The sequence below is a fragment of the Ruditapes philippinarum genome, unplaced genomic scaffold (assembly GCF_026571515.1).
Source record: "Ruditapes philippinarum isolate M1 unplaced genomic scaffold, ASM2657151v2 ctg2442_1_1_1_1, whole genome shotgun sequence".
NCBI classification, from domain to species: domain Eukaryota; kingdom Metazoa; phylum Mollusca; class Bivalvia; order Venerida; family Veneridae; genus Ruditapes; species Ruditapes philippinarum.
This window is the reverse complement of record NW_026866355.1, coordinates 1-18,280: the sequence shown is the minus strand read 5'-3', so window position 1 is coordinate 18,280 and position 18,280 is coordinate 1. Positions and strand designations below refer to the sequence as shown.

Below are 18,280 nucleotides of genomic sequence, written 5' to 3'. Positions count from 1 at the left end.
TATATGTGTTGCTTTAGATAACTGGCAAAAAAAAACAACAAATCTCACTAACTTTAAATCATTTAATTTCGCTGGCATGAAATATCTGATATTTACCCTCTTGAACACTTGGTACCCCCCCCCCCCCACCAAACCCAAAATAAACGCTGTAAATTTATAGGTCATTCGTAGTTACGTGTTTTTGTTCACATATAAATTAACATAACAAAATATGTCGGGAGTACCGCAGATTATTATAGTATTTAATAGTACTGACGAATCGTAAATCAGTGGTTGTATTGAGATATCGTGCTTTAACGATAAATACTAATTTACTAATTGCTATAAATGTATAATCGTATAAATTATATCATTTGCAAAAAAAACATGACAGTTTCACAGCTTAATAGATAACAGACAGCGTGTCGTATATGATTAATTTGGTGAATTATTATGTTCAATAAATTGAAAAAGTACCAGTTTTTTTATTATTTTCAAGCTCTTTCCTATTCTTTTATTTTTTTTTAGTTGTTAATTCTTTTTTATATTTTTAAAGCTTAGCATATCTTTTATTTAGTAAAAAAGTGTTCACCAATATCTTGTTAAAACCATGATAGCGTTACGGTATTTTCATGAAGGATGCATATAAATGTTATATATGTTCTATGCATATATCTCAGACAACATATTATTCGGACAACTGTAACGTTCTTTTTCTTTCTTTCTTCTTTTTCTTTTTCTTCTTCTTTTGGATATCTATTAGCACGTAATACGCGACAATTCGTCCTAAGCGAACAAAAGTGATTTCACATTATGTAAAGAAAATTATTCCTGTATTTTCAAAAAGCCTCCCGGACAAACGTCCTCCAGTCCAAAAATGACTGGGCGGACAAAAGCCGTCCAATGAAAATGACGGAATGGATTTTGTCCGGGGGGGGGTCTTTTGTCCGTATCCAGTCTTTTACATCAACTCATTAAGCAAAACATATATTTAAATTAAAGAACAGCTTTGTTATATTATAGGTCACAGCTGTGCAAATAGTAAACTTCTACCAGAGCTTCCCAAAAGATCGAGGACATACACGGCAGATGGTGAAAGGGGTAGTGACCCCTATGTTGATGACACATTTTTGTCTCCAGAATGGTACAATGTATCATTTAATGGTCAGCAATATCTAATGCCCGATGCAAACTATATGCCTTTATTTAAACAGTGTGGAACTGTGCAGCCAATTTATCTTAAAGGTAATATTTAACAAAATTATTTTCTTAATAAAACATTAATTGACCGAAAAGCAGATTTTCGTTTTTGTACACAGTTCATAAGATCGCCCGACCGATTTTTATGGAGGCTATTCGTTGCCAAAAATCCAGCCTTTGAAACTTGACAATGCATACTTCGGTTCAACTAAAAAGATTAGTAAAAATCTAATTGTCGATACGATAATAACATACTGCACTGATATAAGCGTTTTGATTATCTCGATTTGCTAAAGTGAAAGCTGTTAACATGCAACTTAAATAAATTGCAAAAATGTATAACTTCAAATTTGCGAAATGTAGAAATGTAAACGACACGTTTAATGATGTGCATCATGACGTTGAGAATGTAACTGCATCAGTTAATACTCTCAGGTTGACAACACCACACTTTCACACGATTAACATTTGTAAACGATTTTGCAACTTCCATATATGGCATTATCACGGAAATAGACGAAAATTAATAGGCGGAGCCAATTTGCACGAAAGCAGAATATAAAGAGAGGTAACTCTTGCTGGTACAAAATATTTCAAATTATATAAAACTGTTAAAAATGTCACATATATCAACTGCATTACAGTTGACTTTGAATATCCTCTGATTTTGTTAAAACGTATTCTAGCATAGGTTATTCAAGTAAATTTAATGCAAAATTGGTTAAGATATAATGTAACAATGTAACAACGTTTATACTGATAATGAGCATAATTATATGCAAAAAATAAAGTTGGTGAATTACCATAAGGAAAATGTTTCCCATGTATAAGGACACAGACCATTTTTAGTTGGGACGTAGTCCCAACTAGTGCACTTACAAACCCGAAATTTCCAACCATACAGGGTAACTCCCACTGCTGTGACGTTTCATCGCCACTCTAAATGCTATATTGTATTCTAACATATCAACGTAAGCTGAATTCATAGTGATCACCCGACCATGACCGACACATAACCGCCGCGAGTGAAAAATAGTGCTCTGAATTTCTGAAAACTTCGATTTATTGCGAACAGAAGTGGAGACAAGAAATTTATTTTTTGAAAATAATGTGCAATTGAACTTGAATTACGGTATTAGAAACGTAGCGGATATAATTTGAAAGGTCACATAATTCTATGAATGGGATAGTAAATTAATTGGGTCATACTCATAGTGCTTGACGGCTTGCAATATTTAACTTACTCATCCGCCTTAACATCACATTTTTTGTATTATATTCCAGAATTTTTGAAAAAGACATTATTTATCGGATAAATGTTGTAGTTTATAATTGCAAAGTGGATATTGAAATAGAATTAGCCAGAGATGTAGATAATCTATTCGTCTCTGAATTAGCCGATAATTAGATTAAATGAATCCGACAACATCCGGTATATTTTTCGACCTACTTCACGAGCATAATTATCAGCCTGTTAAGCTCATAAGGTATGTTATAAAGCAAAATATGTTATGAATTTGATGACTAATAATATTAAGTTTATTAATTGATGCCAATTTGTTTCCGAAAACTAAAACTTTCGTAAATAATTTCGAAGTAATTTGGAGATCTCGAGTCTTTCGTACCCAAGACATTTCGATCATACTTAGACTGCAAAACCGACAGATTTTACAAATTGATATTACACAGGTGTCTGCCTTTACAGGAAAACCGGCATATACGCCTACAATTTTTTGGTCTTGTCACGGCCGTTACGTCTCTACCAAATGGGGCACATTCTTTAATATTTCACAATTTTTTAGCAGGTTAGTGATGTATATTTTCTACTTGTTGACATTTTATTGTTTGTTACGCTGGAGAATGCTTAGCGTCGCGAATTTACGGTAGTCGAGGATATATAATAATTTATAAAGGTCAAAATAAAATTATTCTGAAATATTAAAGAATGTGCCCCATTTGGCACAACCACTTTTCAATCATCCCTAGAAAATTTTTGTTTTTGACCTTATTTGTCATTTTACTAAACTGTAAGCACATCTTGTATTCACCTTGACTAAATTTATCAGCAGCAATGTCAATTATGGCGATAAAAAAAGAAAATGCTAGCATTTTAGTTCAAAATATGTAAAATGTGAAGTTGAGTTTGTCAAAATTTCTTCAAAATACAGAACTAATTATATTTTAACATTGTATGACAATTTTTATGTGGTACAGTTTATATTTTGTTAACTGATTGAAAAGTGGTTGTGAAATTTTGAAGAACAGGAAAATGGGTCAGTAATGATTTGTCCTCGATTCATAGTAATAATTCAAGTAAAATTTTTAAAAAGTTGGTGCATTAATTAGCTGAAAAGATAATATTCGCAGAATTGAAAGAGAATTTTTTTATATATAATTTCACTGTCTGTTATTGTTGAAAAATCTGTTAGCTGATCGGAAAGAGGCAGTACGGGGATACATTTATCTGGAAAAAATATTTCAGTCCCATCATGACAAAATACCTCAATGGAACCCCTTTAAATTGAATTACACTTTTTTTAAATGTATGGGTAAATTCCATTTTCAGTGGTTGAAATTTTTCCTCTTTTCTGATTAATCAAGCTATAGTTTCCCATTTATAAAGCCACAGGTTGTTTTGAAAGTTGAAAAAAAATCACTGCCACCTTGATTACTGGTTGGGGACCACCAAAACCGGACAACCACCAAACCCGGACGGCCCTGAAAATGCTTAATTTAGTATTTTCTTTGTTCAGTGGTTGTCAGTCACTTTTTCATTAACAATAAATGCACATTTCTTCTAAAATTAAGTAAATAAATTTATTTCAACCTCCGTAAATGGTAATATTTTAATGTCTATTTCTACAATGTTGACGTTGAAATTTGGGGGGTCAAGAAAGCATTACCTGACCTCATATACCAGCTATTATCATTTGCAGAGTAAACAATAGAAAATCCAAAACTTCAGCATTTGTTGCTGAAATATTGTACATCATGTTAAAAATCTAAAATCAAAACACCCAAGCTTTTATCTGAATTAAATCGTGTGATGTACATATTTGTACGGACACATGGTACTGTAGTGTAGACAATTTAGGTAATTTTGATACCCTCCTTGTCAAGCCTCAGATATAAGTGTCAATACAATCAGAAATAAACAAACTAGTTTGTTAGTAAGGAGAAGAATCTAGCTGAACTGTGTCAAATTTTAAGGTCTCTAGGTTAAAAATTATTAAATCAGTACGGAAAAATGTTCAAAAAGTGTCCGGTTGATGGTCCTCGACCAGTAGAGCTGTCATCGATATCGACAATATCGATGTATCGTTGATATTTTTTTGTCGATCAATAATCGATACACATTTTAAAAAATCGATACTTTTGACTTATAAATTAAATGTCTAGAAATTATACAATTCACCCAAAATATATGCAGAAACAGTTATTTATATCTAATGTTATGCTTTTGTTATATAGTGATTTATATCTAATGTTATGCTTTTGTTATATAGTGGAATTATTTCATAGCAATGGTGACAAATAATATTGTCTGGAAAAAATCATGCAGTGGACAAGACACTGTACAGAACATGTTTTTGACTGAAATCATTGAAACAGGTATGAAAGTGAATGACAGACAAGTGAGTTTAGGATATTATCGATATATCGGTGTATCGTTGATTTTAGTCACTTGATATCGATATATCGTTGATATGCTTTGCACAGAATCAATGACAGCTCTAACCTTGATAATTGTTAACCTGAAAAATCTTCAGGCACTTAAAGGGATTTGAACCCCAGACCTCTTGATTACAAGGCAGACACACAACCATGTCGCGAAAATGTCAACACAACAGCAAGACTGTTGGAAATGATCTATACCTGTTCTCAATACATGGTTGAAGTAATTTATCAGTGTTAATTAGACATTTTATATGATTTAACAATTTTTGACACTTACTGATATTCACATTTTTTTCACAAATCTACATGTAAAAAATAGATATCATAATAAAATGATAGAACATTTTCTATTTTAGTGGTAATACTGTGGAGTAATATGAAGAAATATTATTAATATTTTATTATCATATTTTTTCAAATTTTAATTATGTCATTACATGCTGTACACAATCATATTATAGTGTAAACATATATATACATTGTATAGACACATATATACATTGTATATACCAGAGACGTTAAAATACATAAAATGTATTTATATGTCTCTGTATATACACACACTAAGAGAGTAGTATTGGATGATTTTGAAAATGAAATCTCTAAATTGATATTTTCAGGGAAATAAAAGATTATTTACTTTAATATTCACTTGGAAAGGCTGGTACATGTAGCTAGAAAAAAGTACAGTATAAGATTAAAGAAAGACTAGAAGATTATTACAAACAACAGGTACTTATATAATATTTAATGTATATTTCACAAACCAAACTGTTTTCCAAAAAAAAATTAATGAAAACATGCATTTTTACCAGTGTCACCATGGGTCAGATTAACAGACCCATTCCCAGTGGCAAATACTGCCAAATATGCTTTTTTTCTTTTCCAAGTTTAGAAAAAAATCATAAGTCAAAATTCCCGTTATCAAAGCTGACAATTTTTCTTCATTCCATTTCAATCCAATATGGTACCAGACAGATGATGTTCAAAAACACATTCCATTGTCAATTTTTTATGTATTTTTTATGCTTTGAATGATACACAATTTGTTGGATTAACAACTTTGTACATGGTACTAAATATTTTTCCCAATCAAGATGCAAAATTTCTTAACCCATTACTTCATGAGCATTTTGTGAAAAATTGCTGTTTTCATTGAAAAGTCTCCCGTTACAAGTTCAAATTGCTATAATACTATAAAAACAGCTTCAACACTAATCAAACTTGGCACAAATGTTGACTGGACCATTGCCCTTGCAACAACATGCTCAGGCTTAAATTTTCTGTTACCATGGCAACGAGGGGACATCTCAAAATTGCCCAAAATCACTATTTTGCCTCGATTTTTTCAATCAAAATTGATTTCAAAGTGATGCCACTTCTCAATGGATTGAGATATAGTCAAATGCTTTTCAGCGTTGGTTACACGTTACCTTATGATCAATCTGGGGTCATTTACAGCCTCTCACAAGTCCAAAATTTTCTTGGCATAATGCTTAGAATGGTTTCACACAGGTCAGTAAGACCGGTGTACACAAATTACTGTCTGCACATATGTGTCAGAAAAAAATTCACAAAAAAGGAATTTAGTATTACTATGAGTATTTATTAAAGAAATTGTATTTCAAATATATTTAAATAGTATTATTGAAAGTCATTTTCTATGACAGACACACAAATCTAGTGCTCTGCATTATAAATGTAAGAAGAGACAAATAAGATAAGCATTTTTTTGCAAATTATTGCACTTCATATAATTTTTATTGCTTTTTTTTAAGGTGGACATGTGTCACTGTCAAGCGAATGAATATAAGCATCACACTTGGTGGGAATCTCCAGTTTCCAGATGTAGTGATCATAACTGTATAGGCACCATTAACACTTTGGACTAGTTGGAGTATTTTAGAGGGCTAGTCTGAATTGAATCCCCTGTCAATAGTAAAGGCCAGTCATGAACATTGTGTTGAAGGAAAATGTTAAAACTCGGATTTTCCGCTTAACCAATCATTACTTTACCTTATATTCAGTGCGGTAATGTAGGAAATGGTTACTTTCTGGAACGGAGCTGTCAATTATTTTTAATTTTTTAGCTTGTTAGTGTTATCGTCGGACAGTTGTGAAGTAAAGACATCGCAGTTTGACTGTAAACTATACAAGTTGCCTTAAAGAAAGTATGTCGAAATCTTAACAGTTATTGGTTGATTTTGTAGAAATTGACCAGAATTCACCTTTGTTTACACGCATCGCTTGGACGTCGAAAACGACATGCAATGACATTTCAGTGAAATTTGGAAACTTGCTCGTATTTTGGAGCATTTTGTAGGATTTCGATGAAGTAAAAAGTGTTTATGATAGGATACATTATTCCTAGAGACAACCACAAAGATAAAATAGTGATCTGGTGTATTTTTACCGAACAGTTCTTGTTTGTTTTGCATGATATTTTTCTCTCGTTAGGGACCTTTATTCTTTATATATAGTATTATGAGCGTATATGGGTAAATGTGGTATATAGTGCCTGTGGTTTTAACATGTATCTTAGCTTGCCTGGTGTAATGATAAGTAATAAACCTGAGAATTGAAACTATGAGAATAAATTGTTGTTATAAGTCCCCTTCTATTTTCATTAAGAGGGGACTAAAGGCTGACCCATTTCTGTATGTCAATGAAAGCTGAATTTTGCTATAACTTAAATGGTACAAAAGTAAGGTTCATCATACTGGTATCTGATATAGAACTATACAGAGATTAAGCATGTTATTATAATTTATGCTCCTGAAAGGGAGAGAATATAGTTGCGGTCTTAACCATCTGTCGGTATGGACTCAAGTAATATTCTGGATAAATATCTGTGTTCATTCCATACAGACTTGTACTTTTGGGGAAAAAGGTTCCTCATGGGAGGAAAATATGTTTTAATGGTGTTTTTGAGATTTTAGTTGATAAAGGAAAAAAAACATAGTCTGTACTTAGGAAGACATTTGTCCTTCACACTCTTGTCCGAAATATGAATATAACTAGATATGTATTGAAGGGATTTTATGTAAACTTCACAAAGTGATAGAGACTTTTAAGAGGAAGTGCAATGTTCAAGAAACATAACTCTACCTTGCTTCATGTTTTAATTATATCCCTTAAGTTAAAAATGCTTATTCCACTATCAATGAATCTACATCAACTTGAACGACTCGAATTTTCCAATGTGTCAAAGAACCATAACTCCATTCCTTAGTTTTTAGCTCACCTGTCACAAAGTGACAGGTCAAGCTTTTGTGATCCCTTTTCGTCCGGCCGTAAACTTTTACTTTAAATGACATCTCCTCATAAACCACTACGCTAATTTCATCCAAACTTCACAAGAATGTTCCTTTGGCTGTCACCTTTAAAAATTGTGCAAAGAATTTAATTCCATGCTGAACTCTGGTTGCCATGGGAACCGAAAGAAAAAAACTTTAAATATCATCTTTAAAAAAACCCTAAGAGCTAGAGCTTAGATATTTGGCTCGAAACATCCTTTAGTGAGTGTCTACCAAGTTTTTTAATTAAAAGCCCTGGGGTCAAAATTGGCCCCGCCCCAGGGGTCATTGATTTTCCCTATGTGCATATAGTAAAAACTTTATAAAATCTTCTTTTAAAGAACCCATAGAGCTAGAGCTAAGATATTAAGCATGATACATCATCTAATGAGTGTTTACCAAGTTTGTTCAAATAAAAGGCCCGGGGTCAAAATTGGTCCTGCCCCAGGGGGTCATTAATTTTCTTTAAATGCATATAGTAAAAACTTTTAAAAAATCTTCTTTTAAGGAACTAAAAGAGCTAGAGCTAAGATATTTAGCATGAAATATCTTCTAGTGAGTGTTTACAAAGATTGTTAAAATAAAAGCCCTGGGGTCAAAATTGGTCCTGCCCCAGGGGGTCATTAATTTTCTTTAAATGCAAATAGTAAAAACTTAAAAATCTTCTTTTAAAGAACCCAAAGAGCTAGAGCTAAGATATTTAGCATGAACATCTTCTAATGAGTGTCTACCAAGTTTGTTCAAATAAAAGCCCTGGAGTCAAAATTGGCCCTGCCCCAGGGGATCATTGATTTTCCCTATATGCATATAGTTAAAACTTCAAAAATCTTTTTTAAAGAACCCAAATAGCTAGAGTTTATATTATAAGTGGAAACATCTTCTAGTGAGTGTCTACAAAGTTTGTTCAAATAAAAGCCCTGTGCCAAGTTTGATTAGTGTTGAAGCTGTTTTTATAGTATAAATGTACTTAATTATGCTTGTCCAGAGGAATACTGGAAAAGAGTTGATGAAATTTGATTAAACTTTTACACAGCGAAAATAATCAAGTGAAAGAAAGTGTTTTTTTTTCAAAAGAACCCTAATTTTTGTGTCGCCTTGAAAAGGTGACATAATAGGGGTTACTTTTGTCGGCGGCGTCTGTGTCGTTGTCGGCGTCCCCTAAAGCTTGTCCGGAGCATAACTCAGTCACTATAAGTCTGATTGACTTCAAACTTGGTATGCATGCTTCTTTTAATAACCCGAAGTGCAGTGCACAAGGACCGGTACTCTGCAGTTCTTATTTTTTGAGTTATTGCCCTTTGTTAATTTTCATACTTTAATTTTGTCCGGGCCATTTCTCTTCAACTAAAAAAGCTATGGACTTGATACTTCATAGGATGATAGATCTCATTAAGAAGAAGTGCAGTGCACAAGAACCAGTACTCTGTACTTCCTAATTTTTGAGTTATTGCCCTTTTTTAATTTTCATATTTTATTTTTGTCCGGGCCATTTCTCCTAATGAATAAAAGCCATGGACTTGAAACTTCATAGGATGATAGGTCTCGTTAAGAAGAAGTGCAGTGCACAAGAACTGTTACTCTGCATTTCTAATTTTTTGAGTTATTGCCCTTTGTTTATTTTCATACTTTAATTTTGTCCGGGCCATTTCTCCTTAAGTATAAAAGCTATGGACTCGAAACTTCATAGGATGATAGATCTCATTAAGAAGTGCAATGCACAAGAACTGGTACTCTGCATTTCTTATTTTTTGAGTTATTGCCCTTTGTTGATTTTCTTTCTTTTTTTTTGTCCTGGTCATTTCTCCTCAAGTATGAAAGCTATGGACTTGAACCATCATAGTATGATAGATCTTATTGATAAGAAATGCAGTGTTCAGAAACTGCTGCTCTGAACTTATTATTTTTTTAGTTACTGCCCTTTGTTATTTTTCATATTTCATTTTTGTCCTGGCCATTTCTCCTAAACTACATTGTTCACAAGGTGACACATCCGACTCGCGGAGTTCTAGTTTCTAGCTTAATTTTACAATTATCATCTCTTAAAATACATGTTCAACAACTTTTAAAATAATGGTTGTCTGGAGTAAATCTTTTCAATGATATCACACTCAAACTAAATACAGTTGTAGAGACTAGTGAGGAGAAGTCTTGTGTCAAATAACCAAAATTCTACATTACTTAGTTTTTGAATTATCTCCGTATATATTTCATGATACTGTTCTGAGAGAGGATTAAAATATTGAAGGAATTTGATTGAAACTTTATAAAAGTTATACAGTGAAAGAGATTAGCATGAGAATTGCATTAAACAAAGGCCATTATAAGTTCTAATGACATGGTCACATTCATATAATGTGATGCAAAAAATATTGACCATTTGAGTGTTTACTTGATACCGATTCAGAAAATTTGATATATATCAAAATTGATTATTTTTTCATAGCTTTGTCTCCCTTTATAATGTCATGTGTTAAAATAGTCAAGCTTGCTGTTTCCTCTGGTAGCTCTAATTTCACTTGTTGCTCTTGTCAAAAAAGGCCAATAACGGTTTATGATCGACCTACACGTACATGTAACCTAAATACTATATTTGAACATGTGTGTCATAGAATAATTGTATCAACTACTGTTCATTTACTGAATTTTGCACTTTATATTTATCAACCGGCAACATCCTTCACTCATTGAATTATCTGCCCCGAAATAGAAAAAATAGTTACTTGATCCTTCATACGTCCCAACTGCAGTGCCTTCAGCACTTTGATTAACTGCTGAGCTGTGCTAGCTTTTCATTGCCTTCAAACGTTGCAGCGGTATAAATTGTCGAAATATTTTTACGCATCTCTTTTACATTCAGCAAACAGTACTAGAATGCATACATGGAAGTCACTTTTTGCAACACGAAAAAAAAAGAGAACTGAACAGTAAGCCTGTGCCTTATTTTTATAAATGACTATATTGAGTTGTAGAAAACCCAAAATGTTTGTGTATAACCACGGAACTATTCATGGTTTACTATCGATAATTCCGTTGTATAACCAAAAACTTGTGAATTTGTCCCATTTTAATGTTGAAATATATATTCAGTGTATCCTAGCATCTCTGTTTGCCTCCAACATAAGGTATTTCGAATCATAGGATGTGATTTAGCCTATTATTATTAAATATTACTGTTACCTAGACTTGCTGTCTTTCTGAACTATTTTTATGTACATGGAATACTACGCAGAATATTTATTAAGTTTTGTAAGTAATGGCTTTCTTGGAGATTAAATAAACAAGGAACACATAAATTGATAATCAGCATACATACCTTTGGACTCATTAAAATATTATAATTGACAATAAAAATGGTAAAAATGGGAAACTATATCTATACATTATGGTAAAAATAAAAAGTTATGTACGAAAGGGTACATGCAATAGTTTTAATTTCACTATTGTTAAAAGTTTTTTTCTTGCCAAGTCATACGCTAGAATTAAGGTTACTAATGTAATAGTAAATGCTTCTACTAGGAAAGACAACAGCCAGAATTTGGTATGTATTTGTATTCAGTCGTATCAAAATCTCTATCAGATGTTGACTTGAAAATTTGAAAGTGGTAAAGTAATAGCGAAACTCTCCTATGCTAATTGGAAACCCCCGAGTAAATTTTATTTGTCGTTGAATATAGTCTTATCAATAATTTTTACTTCCTTGAAATATTTAACCTCAGACAGTAAGTAACCTGGTGAGTGTTTTTTTTTTAAGTTGATTGAATAAAGGCATATCATGGCAATCATGCAAGTGAATTATGTTTGGGGTAAACGGAAACTGCGCGTTTCTTTCTTGATGTAGTGGGCGGGAAAATGGGCGGAACTTATTTTATCTCCTATTGGAAAACGTGTACAGCTGATTTATGCTAATCCGAATCATGATGGTCTGACAATGTAAAGCTAAGAAACGCTACTATCAGAAAAACAGTTAATGTTTTGATGTTTAACAAAATGTATTTTTGTAATACATGTTTACAATGTTAAATCGGCAAACTCAATCCAAGAATGCAACATTGGAGTTTACATACAAAGAAATACATTTGTATTTTGTCCGTTAACAAACTGTTCAACTCAGATGAACGAGGCTGGATTTTTGGCAACGAAAAGCCTCCATAGATTTTATCCGATATCCTTACGATTTCTATTAAATATGATAAAAGAAATAAAATGTTAACTTTTTTATTTACTAGGTTGACGCTAACATTATCATTTCGTCGTTTTCAATTTAGTTCATTTTGTTACATTGAATACAGGGTAGATAAGGATGATGCGCTTTACTTTATGCTAACAATATTATAATGGGTTTGATCAGTGGAATAGAATCCGTATCACTCACTGCATATTACTTTAAATAGTGGGCTAAAGATGTGCGTAAAGTTTTGTAACGTTTTGTTTTGTTTATTATCATTCTCATTAAAAATATTCCCCGCGTTCTAATAAACAGCCGAAACAATATAATGTGTTTGTTTGTTTGTTTGAACATTTTTTTTTTGTTAATTAGCGTGAAATATGAGAAACACGAGAAAAAGTAAAACAAGAAAAAACGTAAATATGGAACATATTATATAATATATTCCACCAATATCAACAATATTCAGAATAACAATCTCCTACATATTTCTATATTTTCATTAGAAAAGAAATCTTAAGCAATCCTTAAAGATATATTTCATGTTTATAAATACTCTCCCAATCACAATGTTTCTTCAGAATGCATACATACCATATCTGTACCATACATCAAGAAAAGCAAATTTGTGCTATAAAATAAACAAAGAAAAAAGTATAACTTTAATGTCTGTTTTTCTTCACTAAAGATACACATCCAGACATAGATACATTAACCGAAGTACCACAAGCAATAATAGCATGTGAATTGTACCCTCATAATGACTGTGAAAACACAATTGAAATCTTTATAAGAAAATGTGGCAATACAGTTCAGTACTACTTGAGGAGAACAAGCACTAATGCGGCATACTGTTTTGGTAAGAATCGTTCGTCATGACAGATCAAACATGCGTTTGCGACCATCCGCATCCGCGCAGTCTGATCAGGATCCATGCTGTTCGCTATCAGTTTCTCAACTTGTAAAATGGTAGGTTAGCGAACAGCAAGCATGGATCCTGATCAGACTTTGCGGATGCGCAGGCTGGTCTTGATCCATGCTGGTCGCAAACGCACTATGTTGGTTTGTCATGACTTGGCTCATTTTATATTCACATAATGTATACATTTGTAATGAGTCGCCTTTCTTAAATGAAGTATCTCCATACTTAAATGTTCAAGTAAAATGATTTCAATTGCTGTAACGTTTTAATGTTTGAAAAATTTTAATGTATACTAAGGATGCTTTCCACAGAGCAATTTTTACTTCCCCTGGTTGGGAGTCATTCCTAATACATCACATGCTTAAGATAACATAAAAATCTCTCATAATTCTATCATCTTCATGAAAACTGATCAAAATCTTTTTACATATAGGTGCTTTATTGATATATTTCTTCATAATGTATAATATATTTCTTCATAATGTATAAAAGAATTTGATAATTCATACAAATCAGCTGTTTTTATCGATTTTTTTTCATATTTTATCAAATGTTTTGTATAGAATATTGGCCCTTAAAGTGGCTGCCATTTTTGGCAAGGGAAGTAAATATTGTATAAGAAGATACTATATATTGTTAGGGATCTATTTTACAATATGCTGAAACATTGAGTTTATATGCATTTTTCAGATCCTCCGAATTTGCAAAATGTGAATTTGACAGGTATGATACTTTCATAGTATTACAAATATTCTTGAAGAACATCAATCTACTTCTTAAAACTGATTGAATAGATAAAAAATGAAAACATTTGACGTCTTATATATATTTGCAAATGATGAATTTTGAAATGTTTTGCCCTGGTGGTTGATTTGAATAAGTAAAATCTTGACAATCAATGGATCAATGCAAAAATATCGTTTATTAGTCTGTATTGAAAATGAATAAAACAAATAATTTGAATTTTAAATATATAAGCGATATTTGAAAAAAAATTAAAGATATACTGCAATAGACTTTGCACCTTTTGGATATATTATCACCGCTAGCTTGAATCAACGAAAAGTTTTCTTAAATGAAAAACATTACAAATGAAAATTATGAGTCTTATTTCATTAATTGCATGCTAGGTGTTTGTTACCTGAAGAAAATAGCGCGAAATGTCAAATTATCTGTCATGAGCAAAATGTAAAACAAATAAGTATCCAAAATAATATATCACTGTAACTGTATTTATTGAGAACAAAGCAACATAAGAAAAAGATGGTTTAGGTAAATGACCAATGAGTAACTATTTGGAAACTATAAAAGTACATAGAAATAGAAAGCTGTTGAGAAGTAAAAATATAAGCCTTTCAGGGGCTTATAATTTGCCTTACAGTTAGTTTTAAGCATGAGTTTTTCAGAGTCTTCTACAGCACCAACTGAATCTATTGGAAAGTTAACCGTAATGCCGGAACTTCGATTCAATGAAGTGACTAACAGAGGTGTTGTTTCGTTGATCCCAAGTCTTGCGTTCTTATGTGCAGAAAGTGGAGGTGCTAACATTGAGAACAGAGATTTGTTGTATTACACATACTGGTATTTTGTTTCATACCTTAAAACCTCTACAATTAAAGATTGAGCCATTCAATTAATACACCCTTTCCAATATTTATAATAAGAAAGTACGAGCATGTTATTACGCTCTGAAACACATTTTTTATTCTTCTGGCATTGTTAATGTTGACTTATTGTTATTGATTTGATATTCGCCACATTTCCTTTTTTCCAATATTCAATTGTTGCCTAGTTCAATTTTAATTTTTTTCAGGTTCATTGATGGCGTGATTTCTTATACACAACAAAGCTATGATGGGATTGGAATACTGACTGAAGACAATCTACGGTCAATTGGATATAGTCTCGGCATAATGGTAATCCAGTAAAATATATGCGTTTAATAAAATTAATATATTAAATCGTTTCAGTTTATTTCAGATAAAACAATAAAGATCTAAAACATTCAGCAATATAATAAAGAAAGCTTTTCAATTTGTTTTTATATAATTATATTTCAATGTCACATGTAGTTTCAACTCTTTTGCTTATTAAGATATAAAATGAATCTGATTATGTTAAAAAAAATTCTGTAACAGATTCGATGTGGTGTAAAACTGGCAAAACACGAAACTGGCATACAAACCAAGCTATACAGCAGTGAAAATTTCTTTGCTGGAATTAAGGTAAAATATTGTTATAATTATATCATTTTTATGATATTATACGGTATGAAATGGTAAATATAATGTATATGATATATCAACACATATGTAGCAAAATATGTGCTAACAATGTCATGTATGTATTATATGTACCGCTGTCATGTTCAAATTAGTATATATGACATATGCGTATTAATCGTACAAAAAGTTTTGTAATATCGAAAGGTTGGTCTTAATTAATTCACGAGTTAATGACATAAATGAATCTGCATTGTAGGTTAACGAAGCATCGATAACCATGTCTAAAAACGAAATAAAGACAATTATGCTTCAACCGACTGTTCCATATGGATGCTACAAAATCAAAGACCAGCCCTCGCCAACTACCAAATGTGCTACGAAAGTACACATGTTTTTACCCGAAATAGATACTAGGTGTTCGCTCTCTGATACCAATTTAGGAACACAAAACATCATGACAGCTAACCAAGAACGTTGTGGATTTAAAATATTGGTAGCGTCTTTGTTTTATTTTGTAAATATCAATTTTATTATTTCATAATTACAAGTATTAACATTATGATTTGTATTATCATAAACACTGACACTAATAGTAGAATAAAAACGGATTAAATTGAATGCTTTTGTAGTTAATTCCAAATTGTAGGCAACTTTTTTTTCTTTTTTTCAAGAGTCTTTTTAAGCAAGTAGCCACGATATGCAAGGATAAAGTGTGGCTGTCATAAAAAATGAACATAAACAATTTTTGATGCAACTCGGTGCCCTGCAAGGTGAATTATAGTATACAAAGGTAAACTTATTCAGGAAAATACATTCAGATATACAGTACAATTTAGATTGCAAAGATCAGAAAATACCACAAAAGCTTTTGGCCCTTTGATTATATATTTTTCTCAGGGATGCTATCCTGGTGATCCTGAATGTAGTGTTACTAAACAGACTTCAACTATGAAGATTACAACCAGATTTCTTAGCTACGATGATCCGAAATCGTACGTACTTCGTCTTGTGGCACAAAGCGCAGGGACTCACGAAATCTGGAAAGGTTACGTCCTCGATGATATTGTGGTAAATAGACAGATAACATTTTTTTTTCAATCCTTTTTACATACAAGGAGTGTCATAGATATTAAAATGTTATAGATTTAAAACAAACATTCTGATAAATTGAACAGTAACTTTATATAAAATGCATTTTAAACGAAATAAGGCGTATTAAAATTGGTTTCCCAATAAGTGGTCGTGTATTCATCCGAAACGTAAACTATAGAAAACCAGTCTTCCATAGTATCTAGTTGATTTATTGTAAAGCAATGAAATACATAACAATTTACCGTACATTTATATTTATTTTCGTTTAAGGTAATCATTAAAGATGATGTCAATTTCCAAAACAAAGTTTGTTTTTCACATGTAGATCCTCATATGTATACGGCAGATGGAAAGTAAATATACAACCACCTACGTTTTGTTCATATTTTGTGTTAATTGTCTTCCCGATTTCATTTCCAGATAGAACATCAGTTTTTTTTACTATGCAATTTACGTCCAGGTAAAATTTAAGTAAGCATCCTTATAGAAGTTCGGTTTGTATCATCGCGACTTCTAGGAGTTTAGTTTAACATGTTACACAAGATATATGTTAAATGGGTACAAAAATAATGACATGTGATACTGAAAGGAATATAGATATCAGTATGGATTATGGGAAAGTTAGGAAGATTGGAGTTTTCGACACAAGTCACAATATCAATAAATGCTTGTGCACAATCTTACTAAGAAATATGAAAAGAAAGGACAATGGAAAACTTAAAAAAAGTATTCCGATTTCTTTTAAATTCCCGAACATAAAGAAATAAAAAAAATATATATTTCCTGTAAATTTAAATAAAACGTGTTGTAGCAGCTGAATTGATTTTCGTTACAGATCATATGAAAACAACGACTTTGCTGGAGAGTTTATTTTGTACAGAAATACAGTATATAATATAGAGGTATGATCTTTATGTCCTTCACTGTTCTCGGTAAATATAGTTTGATTGAATCGTACATTAAGCTGACTAATGAAGATTCATCTCTTGGTCATTAATGTTTTTAAAAAAAATCAAATTATTTACTCTATGACATTCATGGAATTGGTCGAAGTATTGAAGTATCAGACATTGCCAGGAAATAGGTCAGAAACGTTAAAAGGAATGAGGAATTCTATGATTTTGTGCATCTTTTTAGTCAAATCAATACATACATGTAGATACCCCATAGCATATAACATACAGTGCACATCAAGTGAAAAATGTGGTATTTTTCATATTTGTAGATCCAGGAGAGAACAACTTCGTGTTTTTCTGTGAATAGAAGACCTTTCTGTACTTGTGCAGTGGCAGTACGTGCTGGTGGGGATGTTTTCTTGATAAATTTGTGTAACGATCTAAAATTTATTGGCATGACGGCATGTAAAGATAATGGTGCTTTAGTCATCCGATTGCTGGACCAGTTCAATTATCAGGTTCTTAAACAGAAAACAGTTTGAATTCTAACTTAAATTAATTCATTGCAAAAAAAATGGTGATACATAAATATAAAAAAAATATTATATTGCATTATATATTATCGTCATAAGTTTTCATAATACATGTACCTTTGCCGATACAAACCATGTATCGATATTAATTGAAACGCAACTTGTATTGCTTAGTTCCAGAAAGAAAGAAAATACCCGTTCAATTTCAGGTGGAAACAAACATAGGGACCTTGTAAACATACGCATAAGACCTTATCCTAGATATATTGAGTTAATGAACATAGATATAGTTTA

At 31.8% G+C, this 18,280-nt stretch overlaps 1 protein-coding gene and 1 long non-coding RNA gene across 3 annotated transcripts; both read left to right on the top strand.

Moving 5' to 3' along the window:
- Positions 1 to 979: 979 nt before the first annotated feature.
- On the top strand, positions 980 to 18,275 carry LOC132732247 (von Willebrand factor D and EGF domain-containing protein-like; the record flags this gene model as incomplete). The annotated part of the gene is given in 12 exon segments (XM_060718634.1): positions 980 to 1,224; positions 13,007 to 13,177; positions 13,931 to 13,963; positions 14,647 to 14,821; positions 15,054 to 15,156; positions 15,379 to 15,465; positions 15,722 to 15,958; positions 16,363 to 16,533; positions 16,828 to 16,910; positions 17,393 to 17,459; positions 17,783 to 17,971; positions 18,196 to 18,275. Coding segments are annotated over 12 exon segments (1,410 nt in total). The 5' UTR covers positions 980 to 1,157.
- Positions 2,177 to 7,454, top strand: LOC132732248 (uncharacterized). 2 transcript variants are annotated; one of them, XR_009626002.1, is made up of 3 exons: positions 2,177 to 2,666; positions 4,686 to 5,589; positions 6,636 to 7,454. It is a non-coding gene; the product is annotated as an uncharacterized LOC132732248 (long non-coding RNA). The 2 variants fall into 2 exon arrangements; XR_009626001.1 differs by lacking the exon at positions 2,177 to 2,666 and having other exon boundaries at positions 2,678 to 5,589.
- Positions 18,276 to 18,280: the final 5 nt, after the last annotated feature.